Raw genomic sequence first — 24,310 nt, forward strand, 5'->3', positions numbered from 1 at the left:
GTTTCATTGTACTACTGGCTATGTACAGCCTCGTTTTCATTCAAGATGCAGCTGGTTCTAATAAAACATGAAATGTAGATAGTTTAAACTGTACAAAAATCATGGTTTATGAGCTGGATCTTGATTGCTAAAAGATTTGCTGTCTGTAGAGAGAAGCAATGTACACTGCATGCATGGCGTTGTTGAGTGGTTGGAATATTACCTGCAATATTTTCAACAATAAAACCCTGCACACGAGCAACCAGCCAGCAAAGCACTGCCATTTGCATGTGATGGTCAAAACCAAAGGAAAGAATGACAGCAATTTCTCGTAGCTTCTAACTGGATGACCCTGCACCTGTAGTGCAACCCAATATTCCTTTCTACCCCCATGTGCCAAGTCCGGCTCAGGTAGGCAGGAGGTTATGTGCTTGGGTGTGTAACTTTAATTTTTTACAATCAATTTACTTCTTTTTTTTTTTTTTTTTTTTTTTTTTTACTTCATCACATAGGGGACAAAAAAGCCCCCTAAGTAATGATTTTTGTTGACAGGTTCTCTTTGAGACATCCATTTAGACCCTGCTTGTCTCCCCTGTACTCCACGGGATGTAATGCAGTGTGCATCGCACTGCACTACATTCTTTCCTGGCCCCGATAGCCAGGAGATCTGTCAACGGGGACCTGGAAGTGGAGATCTGTCAACGGGGACCTGGAAGTGACGTCATAACATCACTTCCGAGTCAGGACAAGAAGAGGAGGGGAACGGGTGTGTCCGCTCTCCTCCATTACCTCTACATGCTGGCACCCGCTGAACTGGTCCTGGGCCCACAATGGGCAAGTGGAGCCCGGGAGACATAGGCAAAAATGGAGGCATGCGTGGTGGCAGACAAAGCTGCCACTGTGGGCTGTGTGGAGGTAATCGGCGGCAGCGCCGCCGCCTAAATGCTTCCACCTGACAGCTGAGCTCTGCTGCTTGCCCACAGCAGGGCTAATGGCTTAAAAAAAAAAAACCCTACCTACCTAGTGCCCAGGACTACATGTCCCGGGCATCGAGTGATACAAATTGAACATCCCTGGGTAGGGCCTTGCTGTCTTTTTGTTTTTGAATTTGTCTGGCCCCTGAGGTTTCCCAGCATCTGTCTATTTTTTCTTCAATGTCTAATGGAGGCCAAAGTTGTAGATAATTTGGAGGCAGTGAGTGAAATCACTGTGCCCTACCTGCTAAAACTTGCTTCCGGAGATGGTCAACATGATCTGAATGTTTGCCTAATTTCAATTGTTTGTCCTATCTCAGCAAAGAGAATTAGGTCTAGTTACAGCCATTGTGATCCCATTTTCAATTTTCAGTGGGTTTCCCATTTACCTTTTATTTACTGCAGATAGCAGTTATGTTGAATTAAAAAAAAAAAGAAAAAAAAAAAAAAACTAGTTGCCTGTCCTTAAAATCATTAAGGCTTCCTGTAGATTTTCTTTCCTTTAGAACTGCCTAGACTACAGCATCCTACAAGATCTTGAGCATAGCAGAGACCACTCCTGCTGCTGCCAGTCATTTCTGAGAAGTGAGAGGGGCCAAGGCTTTACCGGTGTTGTGTGTGTCTATTGATGCACACAGCCCAGCTTGGGAGCACATCCGCAGGGGTGCCCCCCTAATATATGGCTTGCTGAGGGTGTAACCATAGGAAGGTGCAGAGAGCGCTGATGAGGGACTTCCGGAGGAGGAGATAAGGGACCTCTCTGTGCAGTACCATTGCACAAAGCAGGTAAGTATAACATTTTTTTTTTTTAATTAAAAAAGAGCCTTTACAATCACTCTACCAATTTTATATATTGCATATCAAACTTACATGTTGCAACCATAGAAATCTGCAACTCTTTCAGTAGTTAAGGCTTTGGTGAACTCCAATAATGCAATCTCAAAAGAAGAAAAAAAACTGATTCTATGCTGTTAATTTAAAAAGCATATCCATTTTATAAAGGTCATTGTTACTCTCTGGACGTTTAATCCCCTGAATTTTCCTTTATAACATCACTGCTGATAAATGTAGTTTATAGTCTGTGTGTTCGTTACTTACTTCCTGGCCTGGTGTAAACCTAATTTACAGCTTTGAGATACTTTGTTTTACTGTTTTTTTATGTGCAGCTTTTTCTTTTTCTTTTTTAATTGCCATGCTGATAACTAAGACATCATGCACTTGCAATAACTTATGGATTTAAAAAAACACTTTATTCTGGGTTTATCTTATCTTTGTCACAATGGTCTTTACTTGAAAAGTAAAATGTGTGTCTGCATAGTTTTGCATACCCCAAGCAAGGTTTTTAAACGGTTAACTAAATATGCATAACAGCCTCAATCTTATAGGTGCAAATCCATGTATGTTTGTCTTACTGGTACTTTATTTTATCCAAGACCAAGATGGTAGCAATCGTCCTGAGAACTTCCCAACTGCCCCTTCTTCTGCAGAAGGGACCCCAACAAGCCCAGAACTCGTTCCTTTGGACACTTCTCTGCGTGCTCATCCTCCTGAATCTGCTTTGGCAGATCTCACTCAAAGTCTGCACACAGAAACCGGACCAGAGGATACTGGGCAGCTACTAATGCCAACTGAACCTGAGGATTCTGGACCAGGAAGACCAAGCGCAGAGGGGGAAGCCACTCAAATGGAGCTGTCACCTGCACCAACAATAAGTTAGTCTACTTCTCTTTTTCTGCTTATTTAAATGCCAAGGTAAGATGATTGATTTTTGTTTTTTCTTCCCTTTTACTAGCCTCTTTGTCCCCTGAGCGAGCAGAAGATTCGGATGCTCTTACGGCTGTTAGCAGTCAGCTGGAAGGCTCCCCTATGGATACCAGCAGCCTTGCATCGGGTCCTTTGGAAGAGGGAGTTGGAGAGGCCTCTGGAGTTGTAAATCCAGAACAGCCTCTTGTAGTCACCAGTAGTATTGCAGTTGGCCAGCAGCCTGTAGAACCTCCGACTTCAAATGAGAGTCAGGCTGCTGTATCTCAGCTCAGCGATGAGAGGTAAGAAGTAAAAGTATACTTGCAGAAATATAAATGCTAAAATGGACCGTGATTTTGGGATGGGTGACCTCATCACAACGTTTAGGTGGTTGTATATAAAGGTAGGGAATCACTCTGGTAGCATGTCAAAGTTTTTAGGTTATTTTTTTGAAAAGGATAACAAAGCAAAAAATCTAAAATATTTTATGTTGCAGCTTACCAGTCCTTAGATATGTTGGTCGTGTTCAGTTTCTTTATTTAGGCCAAGAACATTTTCAGAACGTACAGAAAAATACCTGTTGGTCATGCCAGAGCTGCAGAGTCATTGTCACTTGTGATCTTAACCGCACAGACAGCCTTGCCTATCATTAATCAGTCCAGTTGTAGTAAAGATGAACTAGGGCAACAATGATTGAAATGTTAATTATATCTACCTCTTAAGGTACATTGGAGGAGTGAATGCTGCCACCAAGAACCAAGTGTGTTATTTACAATATTATTAGGTTAAAAAAAGAAGATAAAAGCATCTGGATACAATTTCAGTATGCCTGAATGAGTTTTCCGCCTTATTAATGCATGGTAGTTATGTCATACTGAGCCAATCAGTCACAATGGTGGAAGGCAGAGAGACTTGAAGACTGGGCAGAGATGTTGGTGCCACTGAGGGAGTTCTTGGACACCACATTGCTGGAAACAAATTTAATACCACTTTAACTTTCTTCCTGTGTTTGGAATATAAATAACCAGAGCTCGACACTTTTATTTCATTTATTTATTTTTTTTATGTCAACACACATCACGTGTCTGCAGCAGCTCATTATCTGGCACTTTATTCAGCACATTGACAGCGCACAATTTTTCTTAGTTTATCACTTTGATTAAGTGGACCTGATCTCCTATGGTTTGTCCCTTTCCTTCCATGGTGCTATGAAACCAGGGGTGGAGCTTCCCCCTTAACAAGGCTGACTTGGTTGCCTGCTCTGTGTACCATGGTGTAGTTTCAGCCTATGGCAGCCATGGACCTGGTGTCTCCGATATTTACTGCATGGACCAAGCTACCATTATCCGGGTTGAATACCAGACATGTTGATCTGGTGGCTCTACCAGACCAGTTTTAGCCCAGGGCCAAAAATGCCTAAATGGCACATCCATTGATACTACTTCTCTCCTCTCCAAGCTCTCCGTTTCGCAGTGGTGCTTTGGTGAGTGCTTTGGTCCGGGTGTTTGTTGGCAAAGCTCCTGTGCAGCCTTGGACATCCCTGCCCTTCCAGAGGGATATTCACTGTGGAACTGCCTTGGTGGTTATTTGCCCTCTCGTGGCTGGGGACGGCGTTGCTAGTCCCGGTTTTTCCTTTTTGGCCACAACATTGAATTTCCTCTTATTTTTCTTTTTTTCCCTTTTTCTTTTTCTCCTTTACTTTTTTCTTTTTCTCTTGTGGCTGTGGTCTCCGGCTCCAAGGAACAAAAAGTTCTTTCTTTCCCCTTCCATGGACTGCAATCATGACAAATACTAGCCTGTTGGGCTGCGGAGGAGTCTGGGAGCAGACTCCGGTCACTGGACTCCGGAGGAGGCTCGGCTACCCATCAATTACCTTGAACTTTGAGCAATCAAGGGAGCATGAGCAGTGCAGCAGTGGCACTGGAGGCGTCCCACATCCTGAGATTGGCAGAAAGGTTAGTTCGGCTCTGTCCGCCATGCAAATTCTAGAGGTTGAAAACTGGCTAGCAGGTTATCTCAGCCATCAGACACAGGATCAGGGTGTGTGGTCCCTGCACCAGGAGGTGTTCCATCAGCTCTGCGTTCGCTGGAGGACGCCAGATGTGGTTCTGCTGGCGGCCCCCCTCCGCTGTAAGATTTCAAGGTTCATGGAAAGATCGTTGGATTCTCTGGCAAACACAGTAAATGCTCTAATGGTTCTGTGGGATCAGCACGATCTATGCCTTTCTACCCCGGTCTTCCTGGTGACTCCAGACTGGCCTCAGTGCTGGTAGTTTGCTGACGTGCTGCACTTGGTGGCAGATGCTCCCTGGTGGCTGCCTCGGTTTGGAGGATCTTCTATTTCATGGGCCGTGTTCCACCATAAGTCTTACTGTTGCTGGCCTGACAGTGTAGTTGACAGCCAGGTTCTGAGGGACAGAGGGTTATCTGGCTTGGTGTTTCCAACTATGTTGCAGGCTTGTAGGTCTTACCTCCCAGGAGTTCTCACACTGGAAAGATGCTATAGCTTGGTGCGAAGCCTTGGGGTTCCATCTTTGCTCTTTCTCAGTGGCACAGGTGTTTCACCAACATGGTGTAGATCAGAAGCTTGTTTTGAGCACTACCAAGGGTCCAGTCTCTCCTCTGGCTGTTTTCTTTTAGAGCCCTTTCGCCATGCTTTCCTTTTAGTTCACATTTTCATCAGGAGGTTCATCATGTGGTGCGCCCTGTCCACTCCCTGTTGCCACCGTGGGAAATGACTTTGGTGATGTTGGTTTCTCGAAAACCTTCCTTGGAGAGCATCCAGATGTTCCCTTATTTTCTCTTTTGTATATATTTGCCTCACTAGTATTACTTTGGCTTGGTGGGTGTTTCAGTGGCGGCTTTGTCCTGTAAGCCACCTTCTCTGGTTTTATTCAAAGGCAAAGCGGCGCTTCAACCTTCCGATCCTTTCTTCCATAGGTGGTGTTGGCTTTTTACTTGAATGAGGACATTGTCTTCCTTCTCTGTATTCTCAGCTGTCGCCCCCCCCCCCCCCCCCAAGGTGGTGGCTCTGTACTCCTTGGACGTAGTTCGTGTGATTGTAGTTACATTTTCTGTGGCGGACGCTTTTTGGAGGTCCAGTTCTATTTGTATGGCTTGGTGGCCTCTTCTGCCATTATTTCCCATTGATTTTGGCAAATTACTGTGCAGGTGTCTGCCATTCAGGGGCGGGAACTCCCTTCCGTGTTATGGCGCACTCCACCAAGACGGTCAGTGCTTCCTGAGTATTCCAACATCAACATTTGTTAAGTTTGCAAGCAGCGACCTGGTTGTCTGTGCACACATCTACTGGGTTATATAAAGTGGATATGTTGACGTTTAGTTTGGAGGAACTGTTTTGCAGGTGGCTTTTTAGGGACCCTCAGGCTTCCCTTGGAGTGTTGGCATGTTGCCTGGTGTTTTTTCTCGATTAGTTGGTTTACCCACCCTTCGTTGTGGCACTGTTTGGGGACATCCCTTTTTGGTTATGGATAAAAGGCTGTGTCCGTCAATGAATGTAAGAAAAACTGGAATTTTTTTTATTTTTTTTATTTTTTTGTTACCATAAAATACCTTTTCTCTGAGTTAATTAACAGGCACAGCACCCATCCCTCTATGGAGTTTTCTCCTTTTGACACTGCTTGTGACTGACTGGAGGACTATAGCAGAGAAGAGGCTTTATGCCCAGAGAGGACTGCCCAAAGGGGGTGCAGTTTTTTTGTTTTTTTTTCCCTGCCTAGTGTCCTACTCCTGTAGGGGGGGGCTATAAAGCCCTGTTTGGTTATGGATAAATAGGCTTTGTCAGTCCGTGAACTCGGAGAAAGGAATTTTACAGTGAGCAACAAAATCCAGTTTTGTTTTTTTTTTCTCTGCTAGCAGGCTCTTTGAAGGGATAAAACAAGCGGTGATGTGCATGTATTGCAGAGATTTACTTCATGTGTTTTTTGCCTTGACATACACTTTAACTTATTTTTTTGACTAGTTTGTCCTTGTGAGAATGCTGTTGTATGTCCCGCCTGAATGTTTAGCTGTTCCTTTATCTTTCAGCTCCACGGTAGCTCCATCTAATGAGTTGCCTCCTATCAGAGACCCTGCGGTAGCCTTGTTAACAAGTGATTCGGGCGGTATCCTGGAAGAACCTCTGCCATCTACGAGTAGTGAAGAAGAGGATCCTTTGGCTGGTTGGATATTGTTTTGTTCTTTTAAGCTTTTGTTCAGTTTTGTAACCCAACATGAAAAGTAACTGTCTTTAGGTAAAATACATTGTTTAATAATAATCCCACTTTTATAGGTATAAATCTACCCGAGGGAGTGGATCCATCCTTCCTTGCAGCTCTTCCAGAAGACATTCGCAGAGAGGTTCTTCAGAATCAACTGGGTATCAGGCCTCCAGCTCGGGCACCTCCTACTGCTGTTCCAGTCATTCCTCCACCTGTTGTAGGAAGCGCCGGTGTCACTGAGGTCAGCCCTGAATTCCTGGCTGCATTACCTCCAGCCATTCAGGAAGAGGTATATTAAGACTTAACTAAATCTGTGATTGTCTTCTCTCTCATTTATTGAGGGACACTGGAAATTTTTCATACTGCCTCCTACAGGAAAATTGGACACTGGCATTTATAAAAAATAACAGGCCAACCCAAGAGGAGTGAGGAGGAACATCTACTGCTATCAGCATGTCTTAGTGTGGTTTTTTTTTTGTTTTGTTTTGTTTTTTAACTAGTGCCTTTGGAGGATGGATGTCTTTTCTTCAGCTGTGCTGCGCAAAAGACAAACCTAAGTTTGCTAGCACCAGTCTTGCTTATCATTTTTCTCTTAAACTGGTAGTAAAGTCCCCTTAGTGTTTTTTACATACAGGAAAGCCTATAATAAAGCTTACTTGTAGGCAAAATGAATATCTCCTAAACGTGTACCATTTAGGAGATATTTGCTCTTTCGGTAGCTGGTGATTTCACTGGCGCAAGTTCAAAGTGCTGAGCACTGATGTCATCTACTGGGTCACGTCATGTGTGCACGCATGCTCCATGCCCTTTTATTCCTCCATTTTGCTCCTGATTTGCTAAAAGCAACAAAAAACTTCAGTCTTTGATCTGCTCCTGTTTTCCTGCCTACAGTGACTTTAGTCACCTCTGGCTTTCCAGCCCTCACCTGCTACCAGTTTTCTGGGTTTCATTTGTACCTGAGGCCTGTCCTCATACACTGAACCTTACATTGTGAGTGCACCAGTTGGGCCAAGCTACCTGCAGTACATAAGTTGCTAGATGCCTTTAAAATTCCCCATTTCCTGTCAGTTTCCACCATGGAAGGTGTGGGACCATGTGCTAGGTGGAATGTCATGAACGCTCACTTTCTACATGCTGTCTGGGTTTAGTGCACACACTTGAGGTCTTGCTTCTTACGCGAAGCTTCATGTTGCCTTTCTGCCACTTGGTTGCAACATGTCTGATTTTAGATACAGGGATGAGACAGTTCTGTTTTACCAGGTGCCCCTGCTCATGTTCTATTAATGGCTTGCAGCCTCGCCTACTGAAGTGCCAGTGTCTTCAGTCTTCCCTAGCTCCGTCAGGTATGTTTGGCTTGTTTGCCCACTTGTCTGAGGTTTTTACTACAGTCGGGAAAGACTTTGACCCTTGTCACCCAGTTATTTGCAGCCTGACTGCAGAGGCCATAAATGTGCCCCAAGCCTTTTTCTACAGTTTCTGTATCTGATCTACCCATAGCCATTGAAACTCTTATTCTGAGTCGCTTTAGTCTCTGATGAGCTTGTTTTTTTCCCCAGACGGTTTAATCTTATTTATACAGTACACATCACTGTGAAATTAGATGGTCACTTTTACCACTGCTATTCTCAGTCTCGGGTCATTTAAAGCCCTTAAGACTGCAGAGACTTTCCCAATACACCCTGCTGTTCAAAGTCTTCCTCTACACTCTAACAAGGTTTACTTCCCCAAAGCACTCCTTAGTCTTGTACCCGTTTAACAAAAAAAAAAAAAAGCCTGTTGCCACTGTTAATCCAGCAGTGTCCGAACTTAAAGCGGAGCTCCAGGCTTCTCCCAACAAATTAAGTCAGTATCTACAAATACTGTTGTTGACTTTTAATATACAGTAAGGGCACTTGCCTGTCCTGGGGGCCCAGCGATGTCCTCCCCTGAGCCAATTCTTCAATCGGCTATGTGTGTTGGCATCTTCAGTAAGGGAAATGGGCAGTGAAGCCAGTTTACAGCCAGTTCACTGCTGCTTATGTGCGTAGCGCTTGTGAATGGTGGTTGTAGTCTTCTGGGACCTGTGAAGTGCCCGAACTTCCAGTTAGATTGCTGCGGCGATCTGTCCCTGGAATTGGGAGCAGGTAAACGCCCCGCCAAAAAAAGGGCCAAGTGCGGCAGTAGAGGAGGGGGGAAGCAGAAAAACGGAACTTCCCCTTTTATTGTTAACAAAGCAACCATTGTACTGCTGGAGGATGCACCTGTCTTCAATCATTTCATTATCACCACCATAACTGGCTGCCAGATTTCACTTAGAAGGGACTAGGACAGCTATAAAACTATATACAATTTTACACTTGTATTGGGCAATGGCCTTAGGACTATTTTGGTTATTCTTTTTAGTTATTTGCCATTTCACAGGTGCACCCAGTTTTAAAGTCTGACCAAATATTTATTTATTTATTTTTTTTGTACGTGACACAACCTCCTCTTTTATTTTACCTAGATATTGAGTTATATTGTGTTTTTTGTGCACAACAATTAGAATGTACTTTTAGAAAACTGTATAATGTTTGGGAGGGTTTAAGTTTGTTTTCATGTAAAGAATTGTTCATGGTTGTAAGCCCTCTGTGTGCAGCTGTGTTCTCTCCAACAAACCCTACTTTTCATTCAGTCTTAACTGTGACTTTGCTTTGCCAGACCTTGACTGGTCAAAGTCTCTTTACAAATGGTTGCAACTTTAACTGCAGTTGTGACAGGCTGCTGGAGGTTTTCCTGTCTTATCTTCCGCATTAATCTCCTGTCGATACACATGCAGAGCACTCTTTGGTTAAAGCACTGGTCTGCAGAACCCATGTTTAAGGAGTTTGTGATTTGCCTGGCCTTTGAGACACATTTCTTCAGATCTACTAAACTATTCTCAGGAATGCTACTGGTGGCAAGAACTCCCATCTACCTTCGCAGAAGAAGCCCAAGAGACAGATTGCAAAGTCTTCTCCTTTCTTGTTTGTTTAAAAATGTCCACCTAATTTCTTCCAACATTATTCATGTGCAGACCCCCAAAGCTTGGTTCCAAGTCCAATCTCAAGGTCTGGGGCTCAGTCTGTCTAATCTTCAGACTAACCTTCCTTGACACAGACCCACACTCACTTCCCAGAGTGGGGTTGACATTTGTTAACTTTTGTGGACACTGCATAGAATCCACCAGGACTGTCATCACCTATCTTTACCTAGGAGACTTTCTATCTTTGTGGACATCAAGGATGTGTCTTCATGCCTTTCTTCTTTTCAGAGCTTTAGCATTCCCTATACTTTTCTGCAGTGCCCATCAGCCTCTCATCTGCACCTCAGTTCACCAAGGTGCTGACCCCAGTACAATCATTGCTCTTGTGGCATCCTTCATTGTGGGATGCTTAGATGACCTCCTGTTGTGGGATCAGTCAGCATAGGCTCTTTCAGACAACATGGCTTTCACTGTCAAGACATTACAATAGATTGTATGGATCCTGAACCTTCAGAAATCGTCACTGGAACCAATTACTCTTTCGGAGTATCTGTGTCTAGTCCTGGACACAGCACAGGCCAGAGTGTTAGTACCATTGGAGAAACTTCAAAGACTGATCTGATTCAAGCTCTCTATTCCTTTAGCTTGAGAGTCTTGGGTCTGATGGTAGCTTCAGGGCAGTCCTGTTTTGCCCAGTTTGAGGCTCTACTATGCAATATTCTATCATTGTGGGATAAGGCTTTTCAGTCCCTGTACAGACTAAAACCCGGTTGACCCCGGCATGGTGGCTTAGGAATCTGGCTCTAAAATCCAGGAAGTCCTTTGCTTTGGAAGATCCTTATGATAGATGCCAGCCTGCTGGTTTCCTCTCCCGATCATAATCCTGGAGCTTCAGGCGATTTTACTGTCCTTGCAACGTTGGACCATTCTGCTGGATGGTTATCTGATTTGGCTTCATTTGGACATTATTGCAGTTGGTTGCGTACATCAATCAGGGAGGTAGAATTAAACCTCAGCAAAAAAAATTTAAAAATTTGTCCGCAGGAGATTTTAGACATAATATTCTAGCATGCACTGCATATTCGCACATTATGTAAATCTTAACTGGCAAGTGACCCCCCTCCAGCTCTGCACTGTCAGTGCTGCAGTCGGTCACAGGTACTTTCATCTTCTCCTGCCTTCCTTCTGGGTTTATCTGCCCCTGAATTGGCTTTGCTACAATGACTTCACTCCCTTGCATTGGAGTATATATACATCCATGCGTGGATCATTGTGCACAACAGTAGGTAGAGAGAAGGGTTTATGACCTAAGAGACCAATAGGGTCTCTTCTGTCATAAAAATATTACCATTCAGCATTTTTTTTTTTTAGATTTCATCCCACTGCTGGACTGGTTTGTCTCCAGATACAGGGCTAACAAGCCACTGATTCCACTACAGAAACCAAGTTTTCTATGTTGCCTACCCCTCCATTGGACTGCTTTTGGACGTCCTGAAGGTGAAAGGTGCACAAGACCCACTCTTCCGAGTTTATGATCATGCTCTTGGTACTGCTTTGCTACAAATAGAGACCTGCTGATGATGGGGGTTATTTTGGGCTGGCCTACTTTTTTATTTTTTGTTTGCAAGTGTCCAATCTTCCTGTAGGCAGCAGTATAACCTGAACATGAAAGACTTCTTGGATCCCTCAATGTACTCGAAGTATAGCGAAGTACAAAAATCCATTTTTTTTTATTTTTTTTGACTGACCTTTTTTGTGTTTTTTTTTTTTTTTTTTCAGGTTTTGGCACAGCAGAGGGCAGAACAGCAACGGCGAGAACTTGCCCAAAGCACCACCTCAGACACCCCGATGGACCCTGTTACTTTCATTCAAACTTTGCCATCAGATCTACGCCGCAGTGTCCTAGAGGACATGGAGGACAGTGTTCTAGCAGTCATGCCCCCTGACATTGCAGCAGAAGCACAGGCTTTGCGCAGGGAACAAGAAGCTCGGCAGAGGCAACTCATGCATGAAAGACTCTTTGGTCATAGCAGCACTTCAGCACTCTCTGCTATCCTCAGAAGTCCAGGTAATGAAGACGTCATTAACAGTCATTTGTAGCTATAAATATAGTTAAAATGTTGTGGTTTGTCATTTGCTTTTCACTTCTGTATTTAATTTTTTTTCCCATACATCCAAAATAGGGAAAAAGATGTGAAAATTCAACCAGCAGTATGGAAATTGTTAGCAGGCATGTGTGATATTCCCTGTTCCCTAGAAGAACCGTTCAAACCTGCCTGGATATAATCTACCAGTGCCAGTTGGTGCCCAAATTAGGTCCCATAGCTGAACTACAAAATATCTCTTATCCTCTTTGCCCCTCTGTGCAGGTGACTGAGCTAAGAGGAATAAAGGAAGTTGGGATCAAGGTGGAAAATTAGATTGACTATGTGTAGAGGCGATTAACTATTTAGTATAAAGTAAAGCCATAGTTTTCTAAGAAGGGTAGAGGTTATGAAAATTTGTATTTTCTTAAGCATACATCGCAGGACACATGAGTTAATAATCTTGACAATTTGGGTTATACTGCCACCTTTAGGTGAATGGACATTGTCCAAAAAATGCAGGAATCTCCGCTCAGGCATAAACCCTCCCACCTCAGTTAAGCCTCAGTTTTGTGTTGGTGTCTGAAGGTGATGGGCACTTCCCCTTGTCTTTCTGAAGATCTTCTTTTTTTTTGGGACTTTGTTTCCACATCTCTGGCCCTTCCACAACTGGCAGCTGGCCAAGAGGAACTGTACCCAGACACCACAGCGAGGTTGGCCTATAATGTTAGCTGTTCAGTTCTGAACCCTGTGGGCAGCTACCACTGGTGTACAACATACCTGGTGGACTTGCAGGCAGGGTGCTCTACAGGTCAGGTCAGTGATTCTTGTGGAGGCGAGTCATGTTCTCTGAAGGTCCTGTGACAGTTGCCTTTCAGAGCTTGAGCAACCAGCCCTGGGCTCCAAGCAGAATCCCACGCCTCAGTTCTGTAAGTAGAAATGGACCCCCCAGTCCTCCGGTTTTAGGATGCCAATCAATCTTCTGTGAAAGAACCCACACTGGTGCTAGCGGATGGATGTCTGCAGGTGACCCCAGGAAGTCACAGATGGCTGGGTCTGCACCGTGGTGTTCAGAGGATACATGGTGGAGTTTTGCGGTTTTCTTCCTCAATAGTCCCCTTGTGCTGGTAGAATGCAGCTCTCAAGGCATTTATTAATTAGAGGCGTTTATATAGCACTGACAATTTGCTAAGCACTTCCCTGCCCTCAAGGAGTTTACAATCTAAGGTCTTCAATTCACATTCAACAATGCACATACTAGGGCCAATTTAGTCAGGAGCCAATTACCCTACCAGCATGTATTTGGAATGTGGGTGGAAACCAGAGCACCTGGAGGAAACCCACATAGGCACAGGAAAAATATGCATAATTGATGCAGGTAGGGCCGTGGTTGTGATTCGAATCAACTAACCACTTAGCCGATTTTATTCCAGCCTGTTCAGTTTCCAAGCCAAAATTACATACAGCTCATTCCGGGCCTCAAGAGTCTCAACAAGTAGCTGAAAATACATAAATTAATTGTCCACAGGCCCCAGGGTATTCACAAAGGTGTTTTCTCTGGTTTTGGGTTTAAGAACCTGTGGAATACCCATTGTGGAGCACCTAAATGACCTGCTTCTAAAGGAGCTATCAGTTCAGAAACTGTCTGCGAATATCCTACAAGATGAGACAAGTCTTGGTGAGGTTTGGCTGGTTTCTGACCCTTCAGAAGTTGCACTTGGTTCCAACTCAATGCCTGGAGTAGTTGCTCCTTTATATGGCTCAGGCAGAGGTACTGCATCCCCAGGAGAATGCCTGTCTCTTGAGTCCAGGTCTGTCCGAAAGTCTCTTCATGCAGATCCGCATGAAAGAGCTGGGGAAGATCGTAGTTCATTTTTGATGTAGTTCTCTTTCCACAGTTTCACTCCAGAGCTGACTAGTCCAATTTTTTGTCAGTATGGAACAAACACCAAGAGTCCTAGGATCTGGCAGTGCATCTTATATCCCGGACCAGGGTGGCTCTGGAGTGGTGGATAACCATGCAGCTGCTGGATACTGGTTAATATTTCCTTCCAATGAATTGGAAGATCTTGATGACGGATGCCAACCTCCCAAGCTTCAGAGGCTTTCTGGAGAACCTCTCTGCTCGAGTGGTAGACAGCCACAGTGCCACGGCTGTGATCTACATCAGTCATCAAGGAGGGGTGAGAAGCCAGACTGCTCATGAAGTGGACCTGATCCTGTCATGGGCAGAACTTCACATTCTGTCCCTCTCCTCTGTGCAGATTCCTAGCATGGAAAAATGGCACGTGAATCCGGGTGAATGGAGTTTAGAGATTGCCATGTCATAGGGTGTGATGTATGTGGATCTTTTGTTGTCCAGATTCAACAACAAAGTGGACATGTTTGTGGTTGAGCCCCAGGGATCCTCAAGCATTTGTGCTGGATGCCCTGGGTTGACTCCTTGGGATTAGATCTCTCTGATCTCTGCATTCCCTCCACTCCAAATTTTTCCCTGACTGTTACACAGGGTAAAGGTGGGGACGGCATTCCGGAACATGATATGCCAATATTGTAAATCTCTTGGCAGATTTGATGTGGGCTCTTCCAGGTCTGCCAGACGTGCTGTTGTAGGGTTTTCTGTTCATTTCTGCTTTATTGGCTGGCTTTGACAGCATGGCTGTTTAAGTCCAAGTCTTGGAGGACAGGAGTGATTCTGAATCTGTAATACCTATCCTTCTCAAGGCTGGAAAGTCGACCTCTAGGACAGTGTACCATCATATATGGAAGGCATATTTCACCTGGTGTGACGTGCGTAGTTTTCATCCCCGATGAGGTTTTGAGGTATATTTTGGCCTGCCTTCTACAGTCTGCTGTAGCTGGTTCTGGCTTTTGAGTACCATCAAGGCACAAATCTTAGCTTTGCCCATGCTTTTTCAGAGATCTGTTGGGTCTCATTGCTTGGTCAAAGCCTTTGTGCAAGCGATCACATGCGTATTGTCCCTTCTGAGCTGCTCCTGCCATTCTCTTGTGGACCTTAACCACTTTAGGACCGTTATAAAACCGTTGTACTGCTGCAGGGCGGTGGTCCTGTGCAAAATCACGTTTATATGCATGATTTTGCTCTTCCGCTATCTGGCAGCAGCTCGTGACTGCTGTGAACACTCACAGCAGAAGCTGTTCTGCGAGTACTGGCTAACTGATATTCGCTGGCACCCACCTATCTTCTGGCAGGGACAAGAAACAGAGCTCTGCCTATTTAAACAAGGTAGAGCTCTGTTCTGACATGGGGAGTGAAAGATCGTATTTCCCTGTGAAGCTGGGAACATGATCTTTAACTTCCCATAGTTACCAGCACCACCTAGTGTACACAAAAAACACATAGCTAATCACACACTTATCCCTTCACTTGCCATAGATATTAACCCCTTCCCAACCAGTGTCATTAGTACAGTGATCAGTGCATAACGCAAACTAATCAATATACGCTTATTGGGATTTTTTTTTTTTTTTACCAAAAATATGTAGCAAAATAAATTTCGGGCCAAATTTTATAAAGTAATTTAGATTTTTTTCTGTTTTTGTTTATAGCATAAAAAGAACAGAGGTGATCAAATACCACCAAAAGAAAACTTTTTGTGGGGGGAAAAAAAGGACATAAATTTTGTTTGTTGCATGACCGCGCAATTGTCAGTTAAAGTAGCGAAGTGTCGTATCACAAAATGGCTTGGTCAGGAAGGGGGGTAAATCTTCTTGAGGTCAATTAGGTCTTGCCTGTTATGTAGTCTCCTACTTTTAAACCTTTTCGAGAGATTCCCTTGTTGTTTCTTTGCACGGTAGTCCTTTTTTTTTTTTTGTGCCCATTAGGATCTTAGGATTGGCTGTGCTTTCCTGCAAGGAACTTTGATCCTTTCTTCATTGCACCTAATCAGGACATTATTATTATACAGTATTTATATAGCGCCAAAGGGTATGCTCAGCGCTGTACAGTAGCAAGGGGGACAGAACATGAGACAAGACAGAAACAATACAATACACGAGGGGTTCGAGGGCCCTGCTCTTTCGAGCTTACAATCTAGGAGGGAGGGGAAGGTGGTACAGGAGGAGATGGCTGTGGGGGATGGAGTGGTGGGAGGAGTGGAGGAGGTTAGTTGTTAGGTGAGGTCGGGTGTTAGGTGAGGTTGGGGTAGGCTTCCCTGAAGAGGAGGGTTTTCAGGGTGCGCCTGAAGGTGAGGAGGGTAGCTGACAGTCTGATGGATTGGGGTAGGGAGTTCCAGAGGATGGAGGAAGCCCTGGAGAAGTCCTGCAATCGGGCGTGGGAGGAGGGGACCAGGGAGCTAGAGAGTAGGAGGTCCTGTGAGGAGTGGAGGGCACGGGTAGGGTAGTATTTGGGTATCAGGTCAGTTATGTAGTTTGGGGCGGCATTGTGAATGGCTTTGTAGGTCAGAGTTAGCAGTTTGAATTTGATGCGCTGGGCAATTGGGAGCCAATGAAGGGATTGGAAGAGGGGGGAGGCAGATGTGGAGCGGTTGGTGAGGTGGATGAGTCTCGCCGCTGAGTTTAGGATCGACTGGAGTGGGGATAGCGTTCGTTTGGGTAGGCCAGTGAGAAGGGAATTGCAATAGTCCAGGCGTGAGATGATGAGAGAGTGTACGAGTTGTTTGGTGGTGACATTGTGCTGCCATACTTTTCTTCAAATCCTAAGAGGAGAAAGTGCATCACTCTCTTGATATTCAAGTTTATCTGAAGGTCTGGCTACCTTGCTATATACTATTTCCAGGTGGATTCTTCAGCTCATTTCTCAGGTTATGGTTTGAGGGAAAGTTTCCTCCCTTCTTGGTCCAGACCCATTTTATCTGGAGTGTCAAAACTTCCTGGGCCATGCAGCATTAAGGTTCTGTTCAGGTTTCTAAGCCTGGTCTTCTCTTAACACGTGTACTAAATTCTACCAGGTTCATATGCAAGCGCTAGTTTTGAACGGAAAATCTTTCAGGCAGTTTTGTAGTGGGGTTTCCCTCATTTGGTTTGGGGATTTTGGACTTGTTGACCTTGATGCTCTTCTCTTATGTTTAGTGCCTGAGGATATCCCAAGTAGTCATGATTATTAACTCTTCAGTGCCCAGTGATGTACGATTAAGAAAATACATTTTTATAAAAATTAATATTTTTAGTTTACCTGTAAAAAAATTTTCTTGGAATACATCACTGTACGCATTGATTCCTCCCCTCATGCTTGTGTTCCTCATAGCTTGCTGCAATATTAAGGCTTAGCCTGTACTCTGGTTCATGATTTGTTTTTTGTTTTTTTTTCTTCCCCCTGCCACTGTCTGGTCCCCTGAACGTGGCAGCACTCAGGATTATTAAAGCTTTTTTTAATGAATTAAAAAAAAAAAAGAACCAGCACCATGGATGGTGGTTAGTGCATGAAAAGTGTCCAGTTAGGTTGAAATCTTCAGTCCTCTGCCCCTGAGTATCACTGTGGCTGTGAGCTTTAGCTGCTGTAGAGGTTAATATGAGCAGCTGTGCCTGTAACAGGCATTTGTAAAAAAGTGCTGACTATGACCACCCTTTCACCCCAAGCTCCATTCACAGAAGCTGTACTATCTTCTTGCAATAAACAGCACTCTCCAAGTAGAGGCAGCAAACCTTTAATCTGCCTGTCCTCCATTCATACATTTACATTCTTGAATGTAGCAATAAAAAAAGTCTTCATAGTAGAAGGAAAAATTTCTGACTTTATTTTTGTTTTTGTAGCATTTACAAGCCGCTTAAGTGGAAACAGAGGGGTTCAGTATACTCGGCTGGCAGTGCAGAGAGGGAGCACCTTCCAGATGGGAAACAGCAGTACCCACACAAGGTAAGAGTAACTTAATTACAATGTTTGTTGGGTTTGCTGCAATTTTTTTATTTTTTTATCCCTCTTGTTTAAACTCTGAAAAAATAGCTGGTCATTAGTTCAGCTGCATGAAGTACATGCGAAAAAAAAATTGATTTCTAATTTGCCTTTTTTTTTTTTTTTTTTTTCATTATTGGAAGATTAGACCTATGAATTTATTATTTTGCCAACTAGCATTTTCAGAAAGAAGTCAACAATAGCAGTCTAGATATTACCATCATGACAGGTTTACTTTAGAGTTGAACTGCAAGCCAACAGCAAAATGCAAATAAATCTTTATAGCGCAAATTTTTCCAGCAAAATGCAAATTAATCTTTATAGCGCTAATTTTTCTCTGCTTTAGTTAGGTAGTGTTTGGAGGTCTTGTCCCTTCCCCAGGCTGTGGTTAGACCAATGTTTCTCAACCTTTTTTCAGTCAAGGTTCCCTTTAAAATTATGGACAGTCCCGAGGCACCCTTTAAAATTATGGACAGTCTTGAGGCACCCCATTTTAGCATGGGGTGCCTCAAGACTGTCCATAATTTTAAAGGGTGCCTCAGGACTTTCCTGAATCTTAAAAGGGCAGCCAATTCTAAAATGTGAAAAACTATTCTAATAGTTTTATATAATTCAGCAACATCTACACAGGTAGGACACCCAACGTTAGGTGATTTATTCTTCCAGAACAAATATACTTTTGCACACTGGTACTGACCTAGTATGCCAATGTTTCTCTTCCCCCTCAGTTTTTCTCCATCACTGACCTAATGCGGCCCCAGCACTGATGGAGAGGGGCAGGGGAGGGTCAGACTAGAATGCTGTGTAGGCAGCTGACATCCTCCTTATCAACTGATGAGGTCATTGGTTGTCAGGATGCCGGTGGCTAGAAGGTCATAAATGGTGCTTAATGAAAACCTGCGACTTTGTGTAACTAAAAGGCAGGCTCGTTCCACCTACTGGCTTGTATACAAGTTTTGGGCAATTTTTAGACATTTTGCCAAGGCACCCCTGAAGAAACCTCAAGGCACCCCAGTTAAGAGAAGCTGGGTTAGACAGTGAAAAGTAACGCGGCCCATTAATGAGCTCATCTCTGTTGTTCTGCTCTTAATTTCATTGAGTATGTCTCTCATTGACACATGAACACTGCAGCAAAAGGCTGACACATGCTTAGTTTCAGGTACTTAACACCACTTCCATGTATAACAATAATATATTAATGAATACCTCACTGCATTATTTTGTATCTTTTTATGTTTGAGCTTTAGGCTGTGTCTACATGTAAGACTTACTAAAAAGGTACAAACGTTTTTCAGATAAGATATTCTGACAGATTTCCTCCCTTGTCACATGTCAAATGTCAAATGTTAAATCTAACATCTACAGTACAGTTAATAGTTGAAATTACACTAACCACTTTCTCTCTTTCCAGGCCTGCTGGCAGTAATGTGGACAGTTTGCTCAGGCTACGAGGGAGACTTTTGTTGGATCATGAAGCCCTCTCATGTTTGCTTGTATTGCTCTTTGTAGATGAGCCAAAACTCAACACCAGCCGTTTGCACAGAGTCTTGAGGAACCTCTGCTACCATGCACAAACCCGAAATTGGGTTATCAAAAGCCTTCTGTCAATCCTGCAACGCAGCAGTGAGAGTGAACTCTGCATAGAGAGTCCCAAAAGTTCTTTAAGTGGCCCTGATAAAAGGGGTGCTGCCAAGGCCTGTTCTTCCAGCCACGATAGTCGTCCTTTAGAACTGTTGCACAAAATGGAATCCAAAAACTCCAATCAGCTGTCTTGGCTCTCTGTTTCAATGGATGCTGCTCTTGGATGCCGAACAAACATATTCCAAATCCAGAGGTCATTGGGGCGCAAGCACACAGAGAAGCATGCTGCTTGTGGCTCTACTGTTCATATCCACCCTCAGGCTGCCCCTGTGGTGTGCAGGCATGTGTTGGACACGCTTATACAGTTAGCCAAGGTAAGTGGAAACACGGTTGAAAAAAACTGAATATATAATGCTTTAAAAAAGCATGGTTGGATTTAGTTTTCCATTTGTTTTGGAAGTCTTTTCATGGAGGTAAAACAGTGTCACTGAGAAAAGGCTTTTCTTTGCTTATTAAAGGACAAGTTAAATTTTACTGCCAAAATGGGTTATAAGCATATAGGTCAATTTAAAAAAAAAAAAAAAAAAAGCCTACAATAAAATGGTCACTCATTTGCCTGCTTTGTGTACCAAGCTTTTCCACTATTGTCACTGTAGTACATTCATAGTTCCAGAGATGAGGCCAAGGAGATGTTCTGTGTGACGTAAAATGCTATTCACTCTGTCCAGCTTTGTACAAACCAATGCGGACCTGGTCCTGTTAGGAACAGCCAGGCTTCATACACAGTGTGGCCCGGGTCTTTGTTCCATCCATATGATAAAAGTTCAGTTCATTTTTAGAATAACAGGCCTTTCTGTGAAAGGCTAATTTAACCGCCTCCCGCCCGCCATATAGTACAATGACGGGCGCAAGATGGCTCTCTCGATCTGTCCTCCCATTCTAACCGCACATACGCGGCTCCGGGAGTTCGTGGCGATCGGCAGTACGCTGTGTCCCTCGGACACCGTGGATCACCGGTCAACGGAAAGAGCCAAGATGTCAGCTCGGTCATGTGATCAGCTGTCACAAGTAAACAGGGAAATGCCGTTTAGCTCTCTCCTGTCAGCATGGACATGCTGTTTTGTATCTCTGCACAGCATGTCTCCCTAGTAAGAACACAACACAGTAAAACGCACAGTTAACCCTTTGATCACCCCAGATGTTAACCCCTTCCTGCCCAGGGTCATTAGTAGTCTCAGTGCTTTTTATTAGCACTGATCACTATTAGTGTCACTGGGGATGTCAGTGGCAATTAGTTACCACCCAGTTGCAGAATGCCCACCGCAGTCCTACTAGAAGTCTCTGCTGCCATTACTAGTATAAAGAAAATTAAAATTGCAGTGTATATACCACCATTTGTAGACGCTATAATGCCCAAGTAAACCAATTAATTTCAACGTATTGGGATTTTTTTTTTTTTTTTTAGCAAAGATGTAGCAGAATACATTTTGGCCTAAATGTATGAAGAAATTAGATTTTTTTTAATTTATTAATTGGATATGTTTTATAGCAAAAAGTCAAATATATTGTTTTTGTTTTTTTTCCCAAAATCCTCAGGTTTTTTTTGTTTATAGTGCAAAAAATAAAAACCGCAGGGGTGATCAAATACCATTGAAAGAGCGCTCTATTTGTGGGGGGATTACATAAATTTAATTTATGTACAGCGTTGCATGACTGCACAATTGTTAAAGTAACGCAGCGTCATATCACAAAAATGGCCTGGTCAGGAAGCAGGGTAAATCCTTTGGCAGGCAAGTTGTTAATTATACAGTACCAGGCATAGGCAAAGTATTCATTGTACCTGGGTTATAATCTGATCACTAAAGCTTACACATGCAAGGATAATATCTTCATACCCTTCCACCAGATCAGTGGCAGTTTGTGGGCTTTCTGGAACTAAGTCTGTGTAGTCCAGTTTGCAAGACTGTCATCTGGACCTCTTTTATTATTTTTTCAAAGTACTCCTAGGTGGATGTGGTGTCTTCTGTTGATGCAGCTTCCGGCTGCAAGGTTCTTACAGTAGCACTCTGAAGTTGTTGTTCAGTCTGTTGGCACAGTTCTGTTTGCCTTGTTTCTCACCCTTCTCATTCATTGCTTGGGAACGTCACAGGGCCTATGAATACTTTGTGTTCTATACTGTACAATTAAGAGGAGTTTTAAATGAACCTGTAAATTTCATAATCTGGTGTATAGTACAGGACACAGCCCACCACCCTCCCTTCCATTCCTTACTCTGTGAATCCTCGATTTTGTAGCAAGCAATGCAAAGTGGTGTAGCTGTAACGGAACCGAGCCCAGACCGCACTTTGGTATTTCTGTTATACTCCCGCTTCCCTGTTCGAACACAGATCCACGGACACCACCGCTGATCATGCAGGAAATAGACAGCACCACATGCTTCCTACGACAAGAAGTCAACTGCTTTTATTTTTACACACACACAAGATATATACACAGGGCGGGGAAATACAACCAGGAACAGGAAACACATCAGCAGGCCCTCCCATCAGGGGGAAGGGCTGCCGGAAACACCCCCCACCAAACCAAGACACACAATAGAACAATGGGATACACCATGTGGCAGCAGACAATAGGGGAACACATGCATCCCATAATAGTTTGCTGGCAAGCAAGATACAATGGGGCAACCACATGGCAGTGAACAATGAACAACCCCCACACCCAACCTATACATGGTCTACACTATCAGGACAGAGCACCCTGCGCCCCTAACAGGCACATGGTGGGCTACACATAAGAGGAACAATAGGGGTCCCCCCACCCCCAAAAGTCACTCCCATCACAGTAGCGTGTTCGGGGAGGCAGCCAGGGGACATGTTCTCTAAAGCTTTGCCAGTGCCTATTTAACTGAATGTACAAGCCCAGGGTCTACAAATACCTGTGTCCTGTACTGCACTCCTAGATGTAGAATTTACAGGAAAGTCAAAATTCTTTTTGTTTTAGTTTGGTACTGCTTGTGTATATGCACTATATTATACTATGCACTGTCGTGTGATTTTTAATATTCGCTCAACTTTATCAGTAATGTGTGTAAGCAAACAAAAATGAACTTAGACCAATGTTTGCTGCAAAGCTGCCTCAGTATATCGCAGCTGAATAGTACTGAATGTCTGACTCTGACACAGGACAAAGGAGCTTTCCCATTTCATACATCAACAATGATGACATCATTGAAGGAACATGGAAAGACTCCTCACGGTCCTCTGAAAGCAGGACAGTCTCATGCAATACATTTGCTCCCAGCATCTGGTTTAGAAGTTTAGCTACCGTACTTCTTTTTTAGTTTTTGAAAATGGAAAGGCTACAAAATAAGAATGGTTTATTTAAAAAGATAAACAGGTCAGCCTTATTGCAAGCATCCCCAACCACTTCGTTCCCAGCCTCTCACTACAGCTCCACCGACTGAAGGATGCTGCCTCCAGGAGGGTCGAGACCTGAGAATTGTAGCATAAAAAAGCAAAAGTGAAGCCACTCAGTTTCTGATAGTCCAAAGTAAATGTATTGATATCTGATACAGGGATGATCCACCTGCTCCTCTCCTCTACACATGCCATTAGCATAGCCATAGAGTACACATTGCAGGATAGGGGCACACCTTTATTACAACTGGATTGTGTACATGTATGTCTCATGAAGGATGCACACCAGGGGGGAACCAAGCCCGGATCTGATACAATACAAACAATTGCAAAACCTTATTTGGATAATGTGTAACAAAAGATCTGGAAACTTTACCCAAAGACAGATATGTATATCTTATATAACCCAGATTTCCACAGTTCTGTTATACAGCGATTAACAACGTACGTCCTGCTGGTGTTAAATAGAACTCATGGCAACTGCAACCTGTAAAACTTTCATGGAGCATCGTTCTAAGTGCTGAGAAGAGATCGCCGAATGGGGTGCTGGCATCTAAATGCTCATCCCAGCCACCTAATGAGGTATCCCATGTGAAGGCACTGCACACAGACCGCTCAAAAAAATGGAAACATGACGTGATTTGCAGTTGTGAAAGTGACAACATGGTGCAAAAGTGACTGCATAGCTCAGTCTCAGTCTTCACTGGACTAAGATTGAGCTGTGCATTTTTTCAGCAGTTGTTTTCTTATTCCAGATGATAATCCTGCGAAATATCCTTTTGTCTCTTTCAGTCAGTTGAGCACGTCGATCACACTAATGCTTATCAGACCACATTTTCCTGGAAATTGTATATGCTGTCAAGGGGCGGACTGACAACTCATGGGGCCCCTGTGTCTTTGCCCAAACTCAAAAAAAGCCTATGAAAAAGGTACCAGGGGCATCTCATGGGGCCCCCTACTGACCCCGGGCCCTCGGGCAGTGCCCGTGTTTCCAATTGGTCAATCCGCCCCTGATGCCGTCATAACCTTTTGATATTGCACCTCGCGACACGGCAAATTGGCAGCTTCAGTCACAGAGGCACCAGCTAAGCGGGCGCCAACAATTTTCCCTCTTGAAGGGCTCGTTCACACCATGGTGCAGAGATGTCAGTTTTTCTGTGCGCATTCTACAAGGGCACAACCAAATCAATTGTTCTCTGTGCCCTGTTCACACCGCAACACTAGTATCGCGTGCAGATTTTTTTCTGTGCAGGAATCTGCAATGTGTATAAAACTAATTTAAACTGATGTCTTTGCAAGTGAAATCTGCACATCAGTTTTTTTTGCACGTAAGAGATAAGTGAAGAAAAGATGGCCTCCACTCATCTCTATGCCCTTGGAGGACCAGAGCGATGTCACTTCCGGTTCCGGCGCCTTGTAAACCAGGCCTTTTTTTTTTCTTTTCTTTTTTTTTTT

General features: G+C 43.8%; 1 protein-coding gene across 9 annotated transcripts in view; it reads left to right on the forward strand.

Moving 5' to 3' along the window:
- Positions 1–24,310, forward strand: part of HUWE1 (HECT, UBA and WWE domain containing E3 ubiquitin protein ligase 1) — a 229,241-nt gene that overhangs the window by 171,963 nt on the left and 32,968 nt on the right. For all 9 annotated transcript variants that reach the window (XM_089669150.1, XM_089669155.1, XM_089669153.1 and 6 more), the window contains 7 exons: positions 2,387–2,665; positions 2,746–2,998; positions 6,744–6,877; positions 6,988–7,205; positions 11,679–11,967; positions 17,717–17,819; positions 19,267–19,810. In XM_089669150.1, coding sequence (XP_089525276.1) covers positions 2,387–2,665; positions 2,746–2,998; positions 6,744–6,877; positions 6,988–7,205; positions 11,679–11,967; positions 17,717–17,819; positions 19,267–19,810 — 1,820 coding nt within the window. The remainder of the gene's footprint in view (positions 1–2,386; positions 2,666–2,745; positions 2,999–6,743; positions 6,878–6,987; positions 7,206–11,678; positions 11,968–17,716; positions 17,820–19,266; positions 19,811–24,310) is intronic.

The sequence above is a fragment of the Staurois parvus genome, unplaced genomic scaffold (assembly GCF_062004578.1).
Source record: "Staurois parvus isolate SC_StPar_1 unplaced genomic scaffold, SC_StPar_1.0 ptg000068l, whole genome shotgun sequence".
Lineage (NCBI taxonomy): Eukaryota > Metazoa > Chordata > Amphibia > Anura > Ranidae > Staurois > Staurois parvus.